The following is a 22,795-nucleotide window of genomic DNA, read 5'->3' as shown; positions in this document are numbered from 1 at the left end:
GTTTCAGGTCTACATTTGCAGGGGTGAGATGGGACTCAAACTACAAGTGAAAAGGTGTCAGGGCTTTAGAATGTACCTGCATTTCAACGGCTCCCCTTATTCACTCAACAAACATTTGTGTGCTTATTATATGTAAGGCATACTCTATAAGGACCACTGGTTGTCAAACTTAGGGAACTTCAGCATCATCTAGAGGACTTGTTAAAGCACCAAGTTCTGAATCGCAGATTCTGGTTCAGGAGGTCTGGATGGGCCTGAGAATTTGCATTTCTAACCAGTTCCCAGGGATGGCTGGTCTTAGGACCCCATACTTTGAGAACCACTGGTACAGAGCCAAGTAACTGACCTCATAAGATGCAGTCTAAGGTGGTTATACCAAAGAGACTAAAGGAGATTTTCTCTCATTTTTGCAGGTTATGGTGAAAGACACGCAGGGAACACAGAATCCCCTTAAGCTAGTATCTGTGCCTTGCGCCCCCAGAGTCAAGTCCAAACTACGAAGTCAGATGCGTTGCGCCCCTCCCCGCGCAGGCAGCCCTAGAGAGAAGGCGAGAGGAGGGGAGTTGTGCCACCTCCTCTGGGCTGGGGCCCTGCCAACAGCTGGAGGACGGAGGGAAGGGTCCAGGGGCCCGAGGAGCATTCCCCAACAGGCCGCAGCGGGAGAGCAGAGGAAGTCACCCCCGCCGCGGCCCCGCCTGCGCCGGCGCTCAGCTAGCGGTCGGGGCGGTGCCGGCGGCAGCGGCGTGGGGCGGGCCGCGGCGACCCCCGGTCCCTCCCCTGGGCCGAGCAGTGGCCGCACTCGCGCCGCCCGGGCCGGGTAGTCGCAGTTGCTGCCACCCGGCTGGCTGGGCCTTGCGGCGCGGAGACCCCGGCGGTGTCGCAGTACCCGCGCGCCCGCAAGCCATGGCCCAGCCCGGCGAGGAGGCTCTGCCCGGACCCGAGACGACTGTGCAGATCCGTGTCGCCATTCAGGAGGCCGAGGACGTGGAGGAGCTAGAAGACGAGGAGGAGGGGGCGGAGACGCGGAGCGCTGGGGACTCGGCTCGGTACCTCAGCCCAGGCTGGGGCAGTGCCAGCGAGGAGGAGCCGAGCCGCGGGCACAGGTAGGCGCGGCGGTGCGGGCCTGGCGGAGGGGGACCCGGAGGCGAAAACGCGAGTCGGGGTAGCTGACAGCGCGCTGCTCCTCTACGGGCAGAGCGGTTGAGTCAGCCCCGCCAAGAGGGAAGCGGCTCTGGGTTGTCCCACTGAGTCAGAACTGGCTTTTGGCAGCCGTCTGTTCCCCAGTCCGCAGCTTCTTAACCCGATACGGCTCCAGGGCTAGCGGCGGGTTTCTAAGGGGTGAACGTGGGGTACTCTGAGATCCGGGAGGAAGACCTACATGGGCCAGCCTAGCCATTCCCTGTTCTGGAGGAGACGTCCCCTCCGTGTAGTCTCTCCCAAAAATCCCCTCCCCAAAGCTCATCCCAACCGCCTAGCCTTCATCCCTGAGGCTTGAGAGTGGTCCTTTGGATCCCTCATTGCCGTCATCGCCTCAGGGTGAGAGCAGGCCAGGCACAGACACTTGCTGATGGGACTTCAAGAAGGGGTGATTTCATGGTGGGGAGAGCGCTCTTGCCCTGATTTGAGGTTTTGCTGCTGTACCTATACAACCCCTGCCCCCGCTAGCCGCCCCACCCCCGGCCCGGGAATTCCCAGTGTCACATAGCCTTCTCCCCTGGCCGCATCATCTTGCTGCCTGGGGGTAGGGGTGAGATTCCTGGTTGATAGATGACTTGAGGTTGGTGTGGCATGGCACCTGTCTAACCTTGCCCCTGGGTCCTGAGCTTTTTGTCCTCAGCCAGATACCTTAGGCTCTGTCCACTAATACCCAGGCCCTTCAGAACTGTGATTGTTAAAAGGAGATACAGCATGGAGTATCCACAGGAATGACTAGGGCAATGGCAACTTGCAAATTCTAGGAAATGCCAAGAGGCATTCAGTAAGAACCCTCTTTCCTCTGGGACTCTGCACAGGCTTTCAGCTGTTAAGGCTCTGCTGGATTATCCCTGGCAGGCATATATTTAATTCACTGAGAGAATACTAAAGGCTGGGTGTAAGGATACTGGGACCAGAGCCATTCATTCCCCAGTTAAAAGGGTTTTGACTTAGGAACCCAGAGATTCAGGGCAGACCAGAGGAGACAGCTAAGGGAGGAGTAAAGTCCAACCCCACCATTTAGGACAGGAAAACTGTACCACAGCATATGACAAAGAAGATCTATCAGCACTTTGTATACTAAAAGCCTGATTCATGCGACTCTGTGCTTAGTACTGAGTGTATAAAAATGATGAAACTGCAGTAACTGACAACTCAGAGTCTTGAGAAGGCACCCACCTAGTCAAATAACTTCAGAGGTCATGTATAATAGCTCTGCATGTTTATCCTTCTGACGTTATTTTCTTCTTACCGAGGGCAAATAAATCTGCTCCTATCTTGGAGACTACATTAGCCAGGATTAAAGCCCTACTTATTTCCTAAGCTTGGAAAGATCCCCTGTGGAGGTCTAGGAGAAATTGGTCCTCAATATGGGTGGGCCTCTTGCCTCACCCCTCACACTCTCCCTCCAGAGCTGTCCTTTTTCTTTCTCTGCTCCATGTGCTTGAGGCTGATGGAGCTTTCAGTCTGAAAGCACTTCCTGCTGCCCACTGGCATAGAGTTGACCCCAGAAAAATCCCTGGGGCTCTTGAGGGTAGTGGAGCTGATAGAATCCAGCAGGCAGGAATCCAGAACTTGAGGAGATGCAGCCAAGAACAGGATAAACGCTGTCCCCTGTTTGGACCCAGTCTGGCGTGTCAGCAGCCACCGCCCTGTGTGAATGTTCTCGTCTCCTAGTGCCTACAGGAGAAAGCCCAGATCCCAAAATCTGCTTGTTAAGATGCTGTACCCACCTACATCATCCCCTCAAGCCATGGCTTCTTTCCCTGCCTGTCTTGTTTCATGTTCTTGCAGTATCATTTGCTTCTAGTTCACTGAGCATGGGAGCCTGTTTCCTGTCTACATGCCTCTGCTCTCCCACCTCTAGATCCTAGTCAGCCTTTTGAACTTCCCTGCCTTCCACCCCAAATCCTTCCTGAGCTAGGTTTGTCTCCTCTCCTCAGTGTTGCTGTAGTGTTCCATACATTTTAGACCTAATACTCACCACAGTTGTAATTCACTAGTTCTGCCTCCTTCATAAGATAGGAGCTCTGTGAATCCAAGGATTATGCTTGTTCTGTTCTCATTGTATCTTCAGCACCCAGCACAGCACCCAGAAAGGAGTAGGCACACTATGAATAGAATGCACGTGTCTGCCGTTGAACTTCCTTCGTCCTGATTGAGAACCATGTTTCTCCCTTCCCCTAGAATAGAGAGTCCTTGAAGGAAATTGCCTGTCCGAGGCCTCTTCGTGTCTAGTCCCTAGCCTAACACCTGGCTTTCCCCAGGGAAACAAGGGATAAATTAACAATAAAAAATAAATCTCTGTAACTTCTAAATGTTCATTAGCCTTCTTCCAATATCTCACTCATTTAAAAAACCTTTCCTTTTATTTTTACTTTCTTAACATAAATTTTCAAAATAAGGAAATATGAAGGAATAGTACTGTGAACATTCATTTACTCACCATTTAAGTTTAACAGTTGTTATTATTTTGCCATGTTTTTGATGCTTGTTTAATGTGTGTGGATTCCCCTGAACCATTTGGAAGTATGCTGTATGTAAGAACACAAGATTTGTACCCTAAATATTTTGTTTTGTAACTCTTGATAATGGCATCCCTTATAAAATCATAACACTATTATTCTAGCTAATGGACAACAATTCCCTAATATAATCACTCTGATCATCTAATAGCCAAATTCCACATTCTAGTATTCCCCCAGTTATCTCACAGTTGCCTTTTACAGATGTTACCTTTTACCCTCAAACTAGAACCCAGTCAATCCAGGTTCAGACTTTTGACCATTATGTCTCTCTAGAATCTAGAACATTGCTACCTTTTTTTTTTTTTTTCCTAATGCCTTATTATTTTGAACAGAAGAAGCCAGACCTTGTACTGAATGTCTCATTTTTTGAATTGGTCTGATTACATCCTCATAGTCTCATTGAACTTGCTCCTTTGCACCATGTGCTTCCTATAAACTGAAAGTTAGGGCTAAGCTTTGGATTCAATCCAGATGAAACATTCTGACAAGAACACTTCATAGGCCATGCCTGGAACTTTATGTTGCATCACCTCAGGAAGCATCCCACCGTTAGTGATGCTAAATGTGACTACTTCAGTAAGGCAGATTCTCCATTGTACAGGTATGTTTTTTCCCCTTTGCAATTAGCAAGAAACATGTAAGTTTGTCCATTTTGTTGCATGATGTATCAAATTTATTGATTTGCATGTGTTGAACCATCCCTGTGTCCCAGAGATAAATCCCTCTTGATTGTTGTAAATGATCCTTTTATTTATTTATTCATAAAAGACATGGTGGTCTTGCTATGTTACTCGGGTTGGTCTCAAACTCCTGAGCTTAAGCCTTCCTCCTGCCTCAACCTCCTGAGTAGCTGAGACTACAGGCAGATGTCACCAAGACTGGCAAATGATCCTTTTGATGTGCTGTTAAGTTCAGTTTGCTACTCTTTTGCTGAAGTTTTTTGCATCTATGTTCATCAGAGATTTTGGCCTGTAAATTTCTTTTCTTGTAGTGCTCTTGTCTGGCTTTAATACAAGGGTAATACTGGCCTGGTAAGATGAGTTTGGAAGGATTCCCTCCTCCTCAGTTTTTTGGAACAGCTTGGAAAGGACTGATATTTGTTCTTCTGGTAAATGTTTGGTAGAATTTAGCAGTGAAGTCATCGCATCCTGCTCTTTTCTTTGATGGGAGGTTTTTGATTACTGATTCAATCTCCCTACTTGTTATTGATCTGTTTAAATTTTAAGTTTCTTTATAACTTGGTCTTGGGAGGTTGCATGTTTTTAGAAACTTATCTTTGCTTCTAAGTTAGTCTTCTTGTGAATATTCTTTCACATCACCTTCAACTAATGGTGTTAACTTCATTCATGATCCTCACCTGAGTCCATTGCTTCATTGGGAATTACAAATCGGTAATTTTCTAATTTTGCCATTCTTTGTACCTTTATTGGTTAGTGTTCTACAAAAAAAGAGATCTGCTTCATCATCTGGATTGATCAAGGGTTAAGGAAAAAGTCATTCTCCCTTAATTATCAATTTTCAAAGAGAGTAGTTGGTGTAACAATCATGACAAATACTTCAAATGAGGGGCCTCCCTCAAGTTTGAACTCACTTCCTTTCTCACTCATGGATTTTTATTTGCTCACTTTTCAATAATGAGTTATGATCACTATTTTTGATGTGCAAAATGTCTATAATGTAACTCCAAGAACTCCTCACGCTGTTTTCAGTGCATCCTTTAGGAACATGTCCATTAGTCTTTGAACACTTCTTTTCTTTGGGTATCAGATATTGCAGGCTTGATTTGTACTTTCCTACTCCAGGCATGGAGGCCAGCTATTTCCACAGAAATACACAGTTTTTCAAATACTAGTGAGAAAGTGTTTAGGAACCAAGATATGGAATAAAAGTGCTAATTTCCACTAGGGCATAATTGCTTTTAGGTTCTTTCAATGCAACCAGAATAAAATATATATATATATATGCTTTTGAAAGATAAGTTTTTATTGATAATTCCTATTCAAATTTAACACTACAGGGTTTTTGCTGTTTTCTTATTTTATTCTTTATACTGATGATCTTGATTCCTAATGACATAAATATATTTTCTTATTTGCTTTTCTTACAATGTGTCAGAATGATTCAAAATTATAATACTAAGCACTACTATGAATAATAAAACCACTGAACACAATAGCTTTTCATTTAACAAACACACTCATCTAGGTTTTTTTCTCTCTGAAATGTTTCAGGGATGTTGCATGAGCTACCTTTTCCCTACTCTGGGTCATAATAATGAAAGGCTCCCTTTATTAATGCCAATTTGTGCCAACTGAGGAACTAAGCACTTTATATACATTATCTCTACTCCCTACCACAAACCATTGTTTAGATCTGCAGAGCCTTCCACCAGTTATACCCCTTTTCAGGACCTAGGGAATAGGTTGAGCAGCATGGCAGAAGACAGGGTTAGAAAGGAAGGTCATGATCTCCATAATAAATATATAAGAACTGTGGTCCACCCAAACATAGGACATGGCCTCTACTAGTGGCATATAAAATGAGATTGTTCCTGTGCTGCCTTTTCCAAAGTTGAGAACATACCTGAATATTTTCAACCTGTCTCGGTGAAGAGCGTTTAATTTTTTGGTTTTGGCTTTTGTGGTGCCTGGCATGGATCCCAGAGCCTTGTACATGCTAGGCAAGTGCTCCATCACTGAACTACACCCCCATTCCAGAACCTTTACCTTTTGACTCTGCTTCATGTTTTATATGTTTCATTATCAATTTGGTTGCTGTTTTGGACCATCTCTGATTCATTATCTTATTCTAGAAGTGGGTCAAAAGAAACTTCACGCAGATAGGTAACTATTTGTTTTATCTTGCTGATTCTTTTAAAATTCCTATTATGTGCAAGGCTCTGAAATGGTTTTAGAATGAAAAGAACCACTGTGAATCTTACCCTTAACTTGGGATTCAGGGTGCTAATAAGATATGCACACAAGTAGCCACAGTACAAATATTCACAGAGATGGGAGCAGCATACCAAGGCAGAGAGTCTGGAAAACTTGTGACACATGGAACTGTGATCTTTCTATTTGCTTGGAGCAGAGGATTTGAAAGCAGATAGATGGAAATAAGTTTCGAAGCTAGGTACAGCCAGGTTCTAAAGGAATCTGAGTATGAAGCTAAGGACTTTAGATTTTATTTAGTAGGTAATAGAAAACCTTTCATTATTAGTACTACTACTATTATTTTTATTAAAGAAAAAAAGTTACATATTATAGCTGTCCTTTAAAACATGTAACATGGCACATAACGGAGGTGGCTGTAGCCCAAAAATATAACACAAGAGCGGGTGGGAGGTGGGAAGACAGAACTCTAGAAAGGCTGCGGTTGGGAAATGTATGAAGGATGCAAGAATAAAAAGAGATGCAAATATCTGGGAGGTAATTTAAATTCTTTAGAACCATTTCTCAGCCTCTCTGCCTGCCAATGAAAAGTAGCAGGCAACATATCATTTACTTTCAAGGAGGACAAAAAAAACAAGATTCTTTTCTAACGGAATTAAATGAACTCACTATGGAGATCTAATAATGCTAAGGTAGAACTGGTAACTGCAGAGTAAAGCCTCCTTTTAGGTAGAAGACCCCAACTGATTTGAGTCCCTGCCTGTTCACCCTAAAGAGAAGCCTGCCACTTGGCATGCCCCATCCGTGAAGTACATAGGGCCCCCTAGAAAGAAAATCAGTAGGAGCATAAAACGACCCACCCTGCCAAGAAAAGGCAACCTGGACATTCATTCTTCAAAATTAATACCACAGAGTTTAACTCACCTTCCATAAGTGTAGGCTGTATATTGTGATTTTCTTCCAAAGAATATAGTATAGAAGAGGGGGAAAAGGAGTAATTTTGCTGTGGAGAAGGCACCTCAGACAGGTGATCAAGGTTAATATCCATAGTTACTAAGTTTGATTGATAGTTTGTACTCTAATATGATGTGGCTGAGCTTGGAACTTTACCTCTGTGGTCCCCTTCCCCAAATCTCATGAACCTAATCTAATCCTGACAAAAACATCACAGAAATCCCAATTGAGGGACATCTGCAAATACCTGATCAGTACTTTGCAATGCCTGCATGGTCATCAAAAACAAGAAAAATCAGAGAACTCACAGCCCAGGGGAGCATATGGAGACTTGACCACTAAATGTAATACGGTATCCTGGATAGAATCCCGTAGGTAAAAACGAAAAAAATCTGAATGAAGTATAGAATTTAGCTAATAATAATAATGTATAATTATTAGTTCACTAATGGTGACAAATGTACCATATACTAAGATATAAGATGTTAGTGATAGGCAAGCCTAATATGGGGTATATGGGAACCTATCCGTACGGTTTTCATAGCTCTTTTGTAAATCTAAAACTGTTCTAAAATAATTTTTTGAAAATAGTTTCTTGAAAATTAAATGCAGAAAAAATGAATTGTTTATTTAGTCTCACGAAGCCTATCAGTGGCGTGGAAGTTAAATGGAAGAACTGACTCCAGAGAACAAAGAGATGATGATGTTAGAAACAAAAGAGTTTAAAAGAGTCATACTTCGAATAGTATCCTGAGAGAATTTAAGCTATTGGATGAACAAAAAAAGAACAAGATCCTCTTAAAAGGGAACAATCCAAAGGCCAAAAAGAGTTCTTAGAGACTAAGAACTCTCCTATGGTACACATAGGAGATCAGTTCAGCGGAAGTTAACTAACAGGACTTCAAAAAGAGCAATATAATTTTAGTAAATGACTTCGCCCTGCAGGATACATATTTATATAGGCATAATAATAAAATAAAACTGATAAACTTTTAATTTGTAGTATCTGTAGATAAAAGATGGACTATTAGAGAATAGGATGAAATATTATGAACCACAGCAAAATGAAATAAAGGTACATCTGATTGAACTTGGAGAGTTGGACGTGGAAGTCATGGTAGAGGAAAAGGTAGGCCAATAATATGCACATCTGTATGGTGAGGAATAATTGAAAAACCAGTTGATGGAATAAGAAACCACTTTAAATGTATTGTTTAAAATAAATAGAAGGCTAATAGAAGATTGAAAAATAAAAATTTAAAAATTAAAGAAGGGATTTGGGGACATAAGCCACCCCAAATCCTCATTTTGAACATAAATGCAGAACTAGTCAAATAAAATAATGACAAACACATAGAGAATTCTGAGGCCAGCTGATAAGGTTGTGAGTAAAACAGCAGGGGACAGGATGATAATGGGGAGTGAAGAGTTTGAGGTAGACTCAGGGATATTGGTATAATGATTTAACTTACTACAAAGGCTTCATTTATCAGAGGAAAATGGACAACAAAAGTGACCGTCCCACCACTACATCCTACTCCCAAACTACAGCAGGCAATGCTATGTAAAAGCTGAACTCAACACATGAGACATGCCAGGAGGGAGGCAGTGTGATCTCAGTCTCACCAGTGCCTACCCTGGGGCCTCCTGTCTCTCCTCAGGTCTGCCATGCTGGCTTTCCTCACTGAAGATGAACCTGTCTCAGACTGGATTGAGAAGAGGAGGTTTGTCCAGCCAGGCTTGGGCAGACCTTCTGGGGCACACCTCCTCCCCCAACCTGTCCTGTGCCTCTGGACATCACCAAAGAGCTTGTTTGTCGCATTCCAGTGCCTCTTCTCCATCTTGGTCTTCTTGCCCTGCTACAGGATCTGGCACCTTTGACCACCTTCTTGAGGTTCTCTGTCCTCTTGGGCTTAGGTGACTTTACTTTTATGATTCTTCTGCCCGTGTGTCTTTTGTCATCTCTTTCTCCTCCCATTTCTAATGTACTATTCCCCAAGCATCTGTCCTTGACTGTACTTTGGGTCACATCTAAACTGGATTCCTCAGAGGCAGTGAGCATATGGCTACAAAGGAATAGATTATGTCCCCAGTGATCAAAGAAATCAAGTTTCTCTTTATCACAAGTATGGGGGATCTTGTTACAAGACCAAATTACTCTGCAACACTGTCTCCCAGATACTGAATTTGCAGGTAGGAGCAGTGAAGAGGGAAAAATAACTAGTCAGTGTGAAAAGCATTTGGCCAATGGCAGATCACACCTAAATGTCAGCAGTGGGTCTTGTTATGATAATGATCCTCCATATTTAGTAAAAGCTTGACTTCTTAGATAGCTGGGGACAAAATCCATCCCTTTATGGTTACATGAGGAGTCTAGTTCACTCATTGCCTCTGAGGAGTCCAGTTAGGGCGTAACCTAGTCCAGTTTCCTAGGGCTGCCATGACAAAGAGCCACCAACTGGGTGGTCTGGAACAGCAGATATGTGTTGTCTCATGGTTCTGGACATCCAGCGTCTGAAGCCAAGGTGTCAGTAGGGCTGTGCTTTCTCTTCAAGGTGCTGGGGAAGGGTCTGTTCCAGGCTTTCCCCTTGCTTCCAGGAACAATTTGTGGTGTGTTGGTTTCTGCGATATTACCTCCATCTTCACATGGCATTCTCTGTGTGTGTCTGTGTCCATATTTGCCCTTTTAATAGGGACCCGAGTCATACTGAACCGAGTCCATTCTACTCCACTATGACCTTGTCTCTACTGTTTCCTTCTGCAATGACCCCACCTTCCAATAAGATCAACTTCTGAGCTTCTAGTCTAGGACTTCAACATAGGCATCGTGGTTTGAGGGCACAGTTTGACCCGTAACTCTGTGTCTCCTTCTGGCCTCAGTGGCACCATTACAAGTGGGGGCGAGAACGAACATGAGGACCTGGAGGAGGAGTGGAAGCCCCCGGATGAGGACCTCATCAAGAAGCTGGTGGATCAGATCGAATTCTACTTTTCTGACGAAAACCTGGAGAAGGACGCCTTCCTGCTGAAGCATGTGAGGAGAAACAAGCTGGGCTATGTGAGTGTCAAGCTGCTCACCTCCTTCAAGAAGGTAGGGTTGATCCTTGGAAGCCACTTCTGGGCTATCAAAGGTGCTGAGGGTTGTGGAAGTCAACTTTTTTTTTTTCTTCACCTCCCTAGAATCCTGTTGAGTAGCCATTTTTTTGTTGACTCTGAGGCATGAGAAAAATGATGAACAGAGTGGATTTAGGGTCCTTATTAACAAGATACTTGCACATTATGAAAAGGGTCAAGTCTCAGCTGTCCAGTTATGACAAACTGTGACTTGTTCATAGGTGAGTATCTAGGAGGTTGCTGCACCAGGATAGGGGCACTTGAAGGCCTTGAAAAATGTCCATAGCCAAGAATTACATGAAATTCAATCTTTTCGTTTGTCAATTTGAGTAAAAAAAAGGGAGGGAGTGAGCACCCAGAACCCAGGGAGCTGAGCCTCTCCAAGACTCCAATGTGCTCTCCGTGTGATGACAAGGTCCTCACCTATACCTCAGAGAGACAGGATGTCTGAGAACTGCTGAAACTGAGCAGCAGACCACTTGTCCCTGTTGTACATAGACCAGCATTTGGGTTCTGAACTCCCTGCTTCTCAGGGAGTTGATAGACCAGTTGGAATAAGAACTCTATGTCTCTGGGGTCAAGTGTATTTACTGGAATGGAAAAGAACCACACGGCCTGTTGCATAATGGGCTGCGTAACAAGTGGGTCCCAGCCAAGTTGCCTGTGCACTTTGTCAGAGAGCACTGGGGATGAGCTTTGCTTCTTAGAACCCTTCTCTGCCTCACCCACGGGTGTGCTCTTTTCTCTCCCTCTCCCTCTCCCTCTCCCTCTCCCTCTCTCTCTCCCTCTCCTTTAATCATGCATCAAACATTCTTTTCATTTGCTGAGTGCTGTGTTAGGTACAGGAGATACAAGATGAATATGGCATTCTTTCTGCCTTTGAAAAGCTGACCATCCAATAAAAGGGAGAGAGCTGTGGTAGATTACCATATGACCAGAGACAGTCCTACAAAAGACAGAAGAAAGTATTGCTAGGAGTTAGTTGATTGGAGCAAGTAACCCTGCTTGGAGAATTGAGAAATCTCCCCAGAAGTAGTGAAATTGGGACAGGATCTTGGAGGATGAGTAGGAATCTTTAAGATACAGGAGAAGAGAAAGGGAATTTCATGTCCAGAGAACAGTGAGCAAGCTCTCCCATGAAAAGTGTTTGTCAGGGATCCCAAATGAAGCTGCCAGTAGAATTATCCTGCACATTCCTTTAGTGCTCCCCAGGGGCCTCAAAAGTTAGCCTGTTTTGCTTTCCTTTTTAAGCTTCCACTTGTGAATCTATTCAGAAATATTCTTCTCTGTTGAAATTCAGCTACAGAATAGAGACAGATGCTCTAACACCCCCTAAGTAAAAAACTAACACCCTTTTCATTCTAAAAGGTTTCCTGCTAATCATAATGGGAAGCATATGATGAAGGTTATAAAAATAGGGAAATTACAAAGTTTCCGAAAATCTTAACGGAGTTATGGACAAGGGTGGAAGCTGCCTGGTTCCTTTTCTGAGGTGGTACATGGACACTCCTAATGATGGGTCAGTACACAGGCCTAGGATTCTCACACTATAACTGAACTCTCCCGGAGGACCCTGATGCTGGCTGGCTCTGGAGGTCCTGTGGTCCTGCCAGAGCCTGCTTTTCTCACCTTAGGATGTGGTCTTGCATAAACTTCTCGGCCCTCTGAGTAAGGCAGCACTTGTCTTCCCTCAAGTACTCCTTACTCAGACTTCAGGCTTAGGAGGTAGTTTCTTCTTCTCTCCAGAGTGTTCCTTCCATATCAGTTTTTGGAGAAGATTCCACCATGTCTAACCCCTGTAGAGCCATTTCCTGGCTTTCTCACAACTTCACCATGACTAGCAATCATCTTCTTCACACCTGAGTCTGCTCCTCTGCACCCTTGGCCCACATCAGAATGATCAACCCATTGATTCTGTGTGTAGGTGACTTGTGGTTCCTGCACCGCAAGCCTACGTCTGGCCATTTCCTCCAGAGAACAGTCTAGAGAGACAGGCTCTCTCTCCAGAGCCTGTCTGTATTTATTGCTCTACCACGGTTTCCCTGTTCCACTCAGTTAGTGAGGCTTCCTTTGTTGATTTCCATGAATTTCTGCCGCAGACTCAGGGTACCTGGAGTTCATAGTTCCTTTGCAGAGCAATTTCACTGGCCTGGCCTCAAAGGACTCTGTGATTTCGCCACTCTTGGCTCAGGTCACCTACCCCACCCACCTCCACTGTTTCTTTGGGATGATTCATTTTCCTTGGCTTTCCCTTCACCGGAAGTGGGCCTCTAGAAAATTACTATTTTACAATATAAATATAGCTTTCATATACTGCAACATCAATACACACAGTTTCCATCAAGGGAGGGGGAGGAAGGGATTATTTCATCATTCTTCAAGAGACTCAAGCTGGATTTAATTCCAATTTGAAGCAGTTCATGTCATTTTTCTGGAGATATTGCAGAGAAATAGGGAAGATCTTTTGGAACCTTCTCTATATCAGAAATGTATGTGAATGTCACAATTTCCAAGTCCTATCAAAATGATAGCATCTAAAATTTGAAATAATGACCGCACATAATTATTGAATATTCTGTGGGAGCAAGGCACTATTCTAAATTTTACGTATAATGGTGTGTTTCTGTTTGTGTAAATGTATTTTGTTTGATTAAATGTATTTAATCTTCATGACACCTCTATGGAGAAGACACTTCTAACATTTTCATTTTACAGATGAGGAAGTTGAGGCACTAAGAGACTGAATGTTGAGGTCTCATTGCTAGATGGAGATGAGCCTTAGATCTATGTATAGCACAGCCTTGATCCAACCTATAGGCTTAACCTGTACACTTGTACAGAATTAAATATTCCATTGTCATGAAGTGTCCTGTTGGACAGCTCTGAACTGTGCTGCCCTCCTCTGCAGTTATAGGAAGTGTTTTCATTCACTAGATATTTAAGTGCCCACACATGTCAGGTATGAGGCTGGATACTCATAGTAGTTACCCACATGAGGAAGAGAAGGAAGGAGATTTGGTAGACAAGGACATTAGGTACCATTTCAGTTTTGCTTTATGTTTTCCAGGTGAAGCACCTTACACGGGACTGGAGAACCACAGCACATGCTTTGAAGTATTCAGTGACCCTTGAGTTGAATGAGGACCATCGGAAGGTGAGGAGGACCACCCCCGTCCCACTGTTTCCAAACGAGAACCTTCCCAGCAAGATGCTCCTGGTCTATGATCTACACTTGTCCCCCAAGCTGTGGGCTCTGGCCACCCCCCAGAAGAATGGAAGGGTTCAGGAGAAGGTTATGGAACACCTTCTCAAGCTCTTTGGGACTTTTGGAATCATCTCATCAGTGAGAATCCTCAAACCTGGAAGAGAGCTGCCCCCTGATATCCGGAGGATCAGCAGCCGGTACAGCCAGGTGGGGACCCAAGAGTGTGCCATTGTGGAGTTTGAGGAGGTGGAAGCAGCCATCAAAGCCCATGAGTTTATGCTCACAGAATCTCAGGGGAAAGAAAACATGAAAGCTGTCCTGATTGGTATGAAACCACCCAAAAAGAAGCCTTCCAAAGATAAGAACCATGATGAGGAGCCCCCTGCAAGCATTCACCTCAACAGGTCCCTGAACAAGAGGGTTGAGGAGCTTCAATACATGGGGGACGAGTCTTCTGCCAATAGCTCCTCTGACCCCGAGAGCAATCCCACATCTCCTATGGCTGGCCGACGGCATGTGGTCACCAACAAGCTCAGCCCTTCTGGCCACCAGAATCTCTTTCTGAGCCCAAACGCCTCCCCATGCTCAAGTCCTTGGAGCAGCCCCTTGGCCCAACGTAAAGGTGTTTCCAGAAAATCTCCACTGGCTGAGGAAGGTAGACTGAACTCCAGCACCAGTCCTGAGATCTTCCGCAAGTGCATGGATTACTCGTCTGACAGTAGCATCACACCGTCTGGCAGCCCCTGGGTTCGGAGGCGCCGCCAAGCAGAGATGGGGACACAGGAAAAAAGTCCGGGGGCAAGTCCCCTGCTGTCACGGAAGATGCAGACTGCAGATGGGTTACCTGTAGGGGTGCTGAGGCTGCCCCGGGGCCCTGACAACACGAGAGGATTTCATGGTGGACATGAGAGGAGCAGGGCCTGTGTATAAATGTCTTCTATTTTTAATACCAGCTCCAGTGAAAACACCTTTGTTTTCAAGGTTCTGACAAATACCTGGCATGATGTAGAATGGAATTCAGTCCTCTTTGCAAGATTTTGTATACATGTAGACCCCTTAATTTATATATTTGTAAGGCATATAAATTGGTACCCATGGTTTTGAGATCATCTTCTAGTTCAGAACACCCATTTGTCCCAGCATGGCCATTGTTTTATTTTGATGATGCCCAGTGTGTGTGTGTGTGTATGTGTGTGTGTGTGTGTGTGTGTGTGTGTGTGAGATGGCTCTGAAGGGGCTGTGGGACAGAGGGTCCCGGAGAATGTCTGGCAGCAGGTCCCATTTGGGGACTGCTTTTTTCCCTGCAGTGATTGAGCTGTCCTTGGTTGGCCATGCTAGGGCTTCCTAAGAGCCAAGGTGAGTTTTGTTTCTTAATGGCAAATAGATAAGCTTATAGCATGGTGTCTTATAGGACCAAATGTATGTTTCCTGTCAAGTGAATAAATAATAAAATACCCACTGGGAGTGCTGGCTCTGAGGTCATAGATTGTGCCTGACAAAAATTGTTCCAGTCTGAAAAGGCCATGAGGCCCTGAAAAGTTCAGCAGGGACACATTTCCTGGGTTCTGGGCTCTCCTTGGGGCTCCCGACAGGGTGTGAGTTCTCTCTTCACAGTGAATCTTGCTGAGCAGGCAGCTTAGCTTGTAATGATGTTTCTCCAGATATGGTCCTGGACCAGCAGCGTTGACATCACTGGAAACTTGTTAAAGTGCAGATTCTCAGGCCCACCCAGGTCTACTGAATACGAAACTCTGGGAGAAGAGCCTGGAATCCAGGCTCTGATGTATGTTAGAGAGAGAACCATTGGTGTAGACCAAGGTTGTGGGTCTGGAGGTATCAGTTTGAATCTATTTTTGACCTTGGGAATGTCAAAAAATGAGCCTCCTCATTTCCCTGGGAAGTGCTTCATCAGGATGCCTGTGTCTGGGATGTGGTGGGCTCTCCATAACTGTTGGCCTCTTTCCCTTCTCATTGGGTTAATGTCCATTATCATCTGGGAGTAGCAGAAAGAGCACTGGCCTTGATTCCAGTGCTGACTTTCCACCCACTATTTGGGGGATTTAATAGAACTTGTGGATAAGTATTAAGCAGTGATTATTTGCCTGAAACTATGGTAGGAGCTTTCCATGCATAATCTCATTTAGTCCTCCCAAATAGACACATGAGAAAGGTCCAGGTATTATCTCTGTTATACCCAAAGAAATAGACTCCATGTGGGTAACTAACAGTGGAATTAGCTGGACTCTAGAGCTCACACTCTTCGCCACCAGATGGTCCTCAATGTTGGGAGCCCCACCATCCATATTCACAAGATGCAAACCAAAGGTGCTGGGATTTGTTGGGCACCCTCCCACGTGTTAGGCATTCTGTTCGACCCCATACGATATTATTATATTGGTTTTACATGTGCTAAGAAAGGATAATAACACTCACTTCAAACAGTTGTGAAAATGGAAGGATCCATTTAATATAAAGAAGTATATTTTAAATTATACAGCTATTTATCAACGAGAAGGCGATTTTTATTTGGTTAGTAAGATGATATGTCCTTTAAGTCCCAGAGGAATTCCTACCACCTGGTAAATGCCTCCAGTAACTTCTCAGATTTGCCATTTCCACTACTACCTGCTGTAGGTAGCCCAAGGGCTTGTGTTTGCACCCCAGCTCTGTAATGGCAGCCCTCCCTCCAGCCCCTCCCTCTGCCTCACTCTCTGCCTCTGCTCCCACTGTCCCTGCCTGATCCACCAGCTACTCCTGGACCACCTGGCCATCCGGGCTTCCCCAGCTCTTCCCAGGGTGGTCTTGTCCATACAGTTTCACCCTTTTCTGTTCTAACACACATGGCAGCTCTATTTTAGATAAACTCCCGTGGATCACCATTACTTTTTAAAATATCTACACCTTCACCTTGTATGTGAAAACAGATGAACTTGGTGTTCCTTCCATGGTATTATACTGTATGAAAGAGCCCTGAATTTAGAGACAGCAGATCTGAATTCTAGTTGTGGCTTTTCTAGAATAATTATTTGACCTTGAGAAAGTCATTTTTCTCTTAGGTTCTTGTTTTCCCCATCCAATCAGTAGCTTACAATCTGATGTTCCTTAAATAATGCTTGTGAAAGTGTGAACTGGGAGAGAAAGTACCTGAAAGGCACTTTGCAGATGTTGGTTATTATTTGTTCTGCTCTCTGATCATCTCTTCCAAAGACAAACCATCTTCCTTCTCTCCATGTGGTTATTATTATGATGATGATGTTCTAATTAGTTTCACATGATAGTTGAATGCATTTATACATTTTGATAGATCATACATAGAGTGTAACCTCTCATTTTTCTGATTATACATATTGTAGGATCACATTAGTCATGCAGTCATATACATACATGAGGTAATAATGTCTGTTTCAGTCTGTTATCATCCTTCTTCCATACCCCCTCCCCTCCTTTCACTCCCCTCTACCTAATATAAAGTAACTCAATTTTTCCCTACCCCACCTTATTGTGAATTAGCTTCCACATATCAGAGAAAACTTTCAGCCTTTGGATTTTTGTGTTTGGCTTATTTGGTTTTTTACCCTACCTTCACGCTAGAATCATCGGGACAGCCCACCTGAAGATATTTTAATTTAACAGGTTCTGGGGTGAGGCTGCCTCCCAGATTATAATAGGCAGGCAGCATTGAGAATCTTGGGCCCATTGCAATAAGGAAGGGAGCCTTTGGGACATTTGTTCCTTTCTCCTCCTTCAGGGCTTGGTCCTTGTCTCTTCTGTAGACTTCTCCATGTGGCACTCACAGTGGTCCAGAGGTCGAGCACCTTGTTGATGAACCTGTTCTTTCTAAATCTCTGGTCAAACCTTCAACTGGGGCATGGTCTTCCTGTTTGTTAGCATAGCAGGCCTTTCTTGAACAGCTTGACTTGGAAACCCAGCCAACAGTATTTTTACAGATGTTTCATTCTTTTTAATGAAAACCAGCTCCCTCTCTGCACTGGGACTTGAAGCCTGCTGGACATCTCCCCTTGAAGTGCTGGCAGAACATCCACACTCTAAACACATCCAAAATACCACCTTGTCTGCCATCCCCTGCCTTCCCATATGTGCCCACCTACTTTTCCGGACTTCCTGTGTCAGCCAGTGATGTCACCATCTCCTGAACCACTCAGAAGGGGAAGTGAGACTGTGCAAAAAATGTGGAGAACACAGGCTCTGGAGTTTGTCTGCCGGGGTTCAAATCCCACTGACTGCTGACATATGACTTAACCTCTTTGTGCCTCAGTTTCTTTCCCAGAGGGTTGGATAATAATAATTTCTACCTTCTATGATTTGTTAGGATTAGGCGAGTTGATATCTGAAAAGCTTGCATGTGGTAAATGCTCAAAGACTGTGAAGCTGCCATATTTATACCTTCTGTTTCTCCCTCTCCCACATTCACACAAGAAACCAGAGCTGTTAGTTCTTGCTCTGAAATGTTTCGTACCTGCTTCCTCCACCCCCTGTGCTTGACTTGTTTGTTCCACACACACTTCTCCTAAGGTCTTCCTGTCCAGCCCTCCTTAACTGTTCCCATCATACCACTTTATTCATCTTACTAAAATAGAATTCTGGTCACAAAATTCTGCTTTAAAAAAAAAAAAAATGCTGGTCACCTCTTCCTGTACGTAGGAAAAAAAAAAAAAAAAAAAGACAAACTTCCGGGGCTGGGGTTGTGGCTGGGTTGTAGCACGCTTGCCTAGCATGTATGAGGCACTGAGTTCGATCCTCAGCACCGCATATAAATGAATGAATAAAATAAAGGTCCATCAACATCTGAAAAAAAAAAAAACTTAAAAAAAAAGACAAACTTCCCTGTATCTTCTGACATACTGTTCATCTTGTGAGGAAGACCCTCTGAATGTTACATCCCTTTGGGGTGTAGGGTAACGTCCTGAGCTGTCGGACCAGTGTCACAACTGAAACGTATCCATGTGTGTCTCATTTACTCTTGCATCACTCCAGGGTGTGGCTGGGTTGAAAACAGCTCTGTTTGGTTTCTGCCACACAAGACTGAAACACGTGAACAAGTACTCTTTGAAGACACATTATTTATCGATTACTTTAAAATACTTTTCCCTAAAACATGAAGTAGCTTTTTCCAGTAATTTTCATTGACATATTAGACTCCTTGTAAGTTGTAAACATCGTGAAAAAACTACCCAAAAGCTAACAGCAAAGATTTGAGTAGGAGAGGATTGAAGCAGCAAGAGATGTCAACTTATAGGCCGGGGTTGTGGCTCAGCAGTAAAAGTAGAGCACTTGCCTAGCACACATGAGGCACTGGATTCGATCCTCAGCACCACATATAAATAAATATAAACTGTGTCCATCTACAACTAAAACATTTTTAAAAGAAAAAGAAAATGTCATCTTATTCTCAATACTAACACAGATCCTGGTATGTGCTCACTTCTTCATGGAAAAATAATCCTGAAAGCTGTAGACTTAGTACTTCATCCTTATGAACCATCCCTCAGGATTAGGCCTGAGGTCAGTTGGAGCTGGGGTATGCCAGCCACTCAGGGCTCTGGGAGCTGGAATAAATGGGATATGGGGGAAGGGGTGCAGGTCGGGGGGCCTCATCTAGAGTGCGTACAAGAGCCATGGGCAAACCAGCTACCTTTATTTGGACCAATTTCTAGAAAGCAGCTGTTTGCACATTACTCCTGATTTGGAATCATCTGTAAGATGAACAGAAGCAAGGTACCCATGTGCCTTGTGACTGTACAGAGATATTCAATTAAATTCCACAAATATTCCTGACAATAATACCACAGGTGAAAGGCGTGGGCTGAAGTATTTTGGATGAAAGATGAATCCCATAAACCTTGCCCTTATCTGTAACTGGAGAGTGCAGTAGGTTCAGACCCGCCTTCTCAACACTGCACTAGTCGTTAACCCACCTTCACAGATGCACTTAGGAAGGTCAATTTGTCGCGGTTGTCCTGTGGTAGCCGGAGGCAAATGCCTCCCACCATTCTGCTATCTCAGCGCCCTCTAGTGTCCAAACTGGTATATAGCTGTCTCCAAGAGGATCACAGTCCTCACAGGCTGGGAATAACAAAAACCTTAGTTTAAATTGTAGCCCTGTCATTTGGCAGATGACAAAACATGCCCCACCTTTTTAAGTCTCAGTTCCCTTGCCTGTAAGATGAGCATGAGCATGCTCACAAAATCAATGTTCTTGTAAGGATTAAAGGGGTAGTATATGGAAAGCACAAACCATCCTAGCATAAAGAAATGGCCCCAAAAGATATAGAGTCACTAAACTGTCAGATATAAACTTATTCTAAGTCAAAAGTATAGGAACGACTTATCTAGAGCACACATCACTTTGTGTTATAGTTAATCGCTTATGCTCCATTTCCTTGCTGGAATTTGATCCATGTGGAATGGACAGTGTATGTCAACACATAGTATCTAGCCCATGGCAAGAGCTGAGGATATATTTATTGAGTGGGTACTGAATAAAAACTTATTGTTCCTATCCTCAATAATATCATACAGTGTCATGTAAATTTAGTGTTTTAAAATATCTAAGAAGACCCTCTTGCAAGCAGGTAGATTCTAAGGGCTCTATGCTTCAGCATTGTTTGCAACTTCCCCTTGTCCTGAAAAGGTCTGGCCCTGGAATATACCTCGGAGTCTCTGTAGTTCTCATTATAAGGAGTAGGAAAGCATATAATGTATAACAAAGTCTGGAATGGCGACTCCTGAGCTCAGAACCCCTGAGAAATCTGAAAAGCAAGCTCTTGGGATGGATGGGGAGCTTGGTTCATAGGGTGGAATCCAAGGACCTTAGGGGATCTTCAGAAGTCAGGACCCAGGAGACTCCCTTGCTGCCTTTCTTACATGTGAAATGAGTGACGGTTCCACCTTGAAACGCTTGGAATACATTCTGATGGGCCAGCCCGACTTACAAAGGCCCAGATGAATTCAGTTACAACAGTGTACTTAAGTCTGCAATATGTCATCTTAAGTTTGCCATGAGGCAGAGTACAGTGAAGAACAGAAAGACACAAATAAATGTTGTCTGTATCCAAAGATTATTTTTATAGTACCACAAGTCTACAAACCTGCATTCAAGAAAATATAAATGAGATAGACAAGTTGTTTCATTTTTAAACATAAGGGAGATGAAATTTCAACTGGGTTAGTACTTTTAAGGAGCTAAGTTTGGGAGGAAAACTTGTTTTTCTTTTTGTTTTTTTCTGAGTTGTACATCCGTTCACAAAATGGAGAAGCTGACTTTGACATTGAAAAGTGATTAGCAGCTGGTAGCTACAGATTTATAGAGTGCAACATCTGTTCTTTGTTTGGTAGAGTCTTAAAACAATTTAAGGAAGATAGAATCTATAAAACCACAAGTTCTTTGAAATTAACAACTTCAAAGGGAACTTAACAGCAGGTCAAGTTAAAGTGCAAGGCTCTGCAGCCTTTGCAGACAGGCACATGACAGATTGGGGGGTCATGAAAGGATGGTGAGGAACCCCTAAAGGGGATTTCATCTCTGCATCCATCCAAATCTTGCCATCCATCCCTGGAGAAAAGAGCAGAGACATCTAAGTGAAGAGCTGGGATTCATTTGAGACCAAAAGAGGAGATGCACTGAGATCTTATTTTTAAAATAGTATCAAAAATAAAATATCCATCAACTTCAACACATCACCTGTTTGAGAAATCATATGAAATGAAAGGTGCTGATGGTTCATTGGATTCTTGTTCCATGGCAGGAACGGATTTCATGGCTGGAAATAAAAGAGCGAACAAGACTCAGGTATGCCTTGTCTTTGTGGTGCTAACACCCTTCTGGATAGAGTCAGGCAGTGTACAAAGAAATAAAACAAGGTGATGGGGTAGGAAACGGGAGTGGGAAGAGCCATTTTATAACATTTTATTACAAAGACAATTCGAGCAAATGCAAAAGTGGAGAGTATGATGAACCAGATCCAACACTGATCAATTCTTCTCACATTGACTCCAGTTGTTCCTTTTTCTCTCTTCTTTCTGTTTTTTTCTCAAATATTTTAAAATGAATCCCAAACTTCACTCATTTCACCCCATACCTACCTCAGCATATCTCCCAGACAAAATTTTTGAAAGGGCCAGACAAAATTTTTGAAAGCTCTAAGAAATAAATTCATAATGTATTAAATTGTATCAATTATAAAATTATTAATTATATGACAATGCAATAGAAACTTGCCTTTTTTTCAAGAAAACATACACCAAACACATCCACATTTCTTTCTTTTTTTTAAAGCAAATGATAAAAATCCAGTTTACCAGCTTTTTTAAATCTAAGCTTAACTTTACATATTTAAACAATTGTCAAAACTTTACTAAGTTGCCAGCAATCATGGCACTTTTTCTTTCCTTTTAAAAAAAACACATTTTTACTGCTTTGTATTGTCAAGTATTATAAAATGAACACAGCTGTGTAACTACTGTTCCAGCACCCTGGGTTTGTTTTCTTTCTTTCTCTTGCGATTTATTTATTGAGGAAACTTGTCATTGTCCTATGGTTCCCCACCAACTGGATCATTTTTCTATACCTCCGTTTTCTGTAAAAACGACTATTAGATCTGGACTCTCTACCAGGGTCAGGATCGCAGTGCAGCACTGAGTCGTAATGGAACCCACAGCAAAGGAAAATCATCATGCCAATCCTGTTTCCATCGAAATTTTGTTCATCATGGATGTTTTCTTTTTGCATTGTGATTTTTGTAGAATATTGCATCAAGTGTTACTCATCTTGATGGCTTGGGGGCATCCCCTAGTCTCCACCCAGGGTGGAGGCTTGGTCCATGGCAGATTCAGTTGTCTTCAAGAGGATTTCATAGCTGACCACATTCCCTCCTGCCTCGTGTAGAGGG

The 22,795-nt window shown here is 43.4% G+C and overlaps 1 protein-coding gene across 1 annotated transcript; it reads left to right on the top strand.

Moving 5' to 3' along the window:
- The first annotated feature begins 444 nt into the window (after positions 1-444).
- Positions 445-15,363, top strand: LARP6 (La ribonucleoprotein 6, translational regulator). The gene is made up of 3 exons (XM_079128808.1): positions 445-1,103; positions 10,448-10,658; positions 13,749-15,363. The coding sequence occupies exons 1-3, from the start codon at positions 904-906 to the stop codon at positions 14,814-14,816; spliced, it is 1,479 nt and encodes a 492-aa protein (XP_078984934.1). The 5' UTR covers positions 445-903; the 3' UTR covers positions 14,817-15,363.
- The last annotated feature ends 7,432 nt before the right edge of the window (positions 15,364-22,795 follow it).

This window comes from Sciurus vulgaris (genome assembly GCF_902686455.1).
Source record: "Sciurus vulgaris genome assembly, chromosome: 2".
Lineage (NCBI taxonomy): Eukaryota > Metazoa > Chordata > Mammalia > Rodentia > Sciuridae > Sciurus > Sciurus vulgaris.
This window is presented reverse-complemented; position numbering and strand designations above follow the sequence as displayed.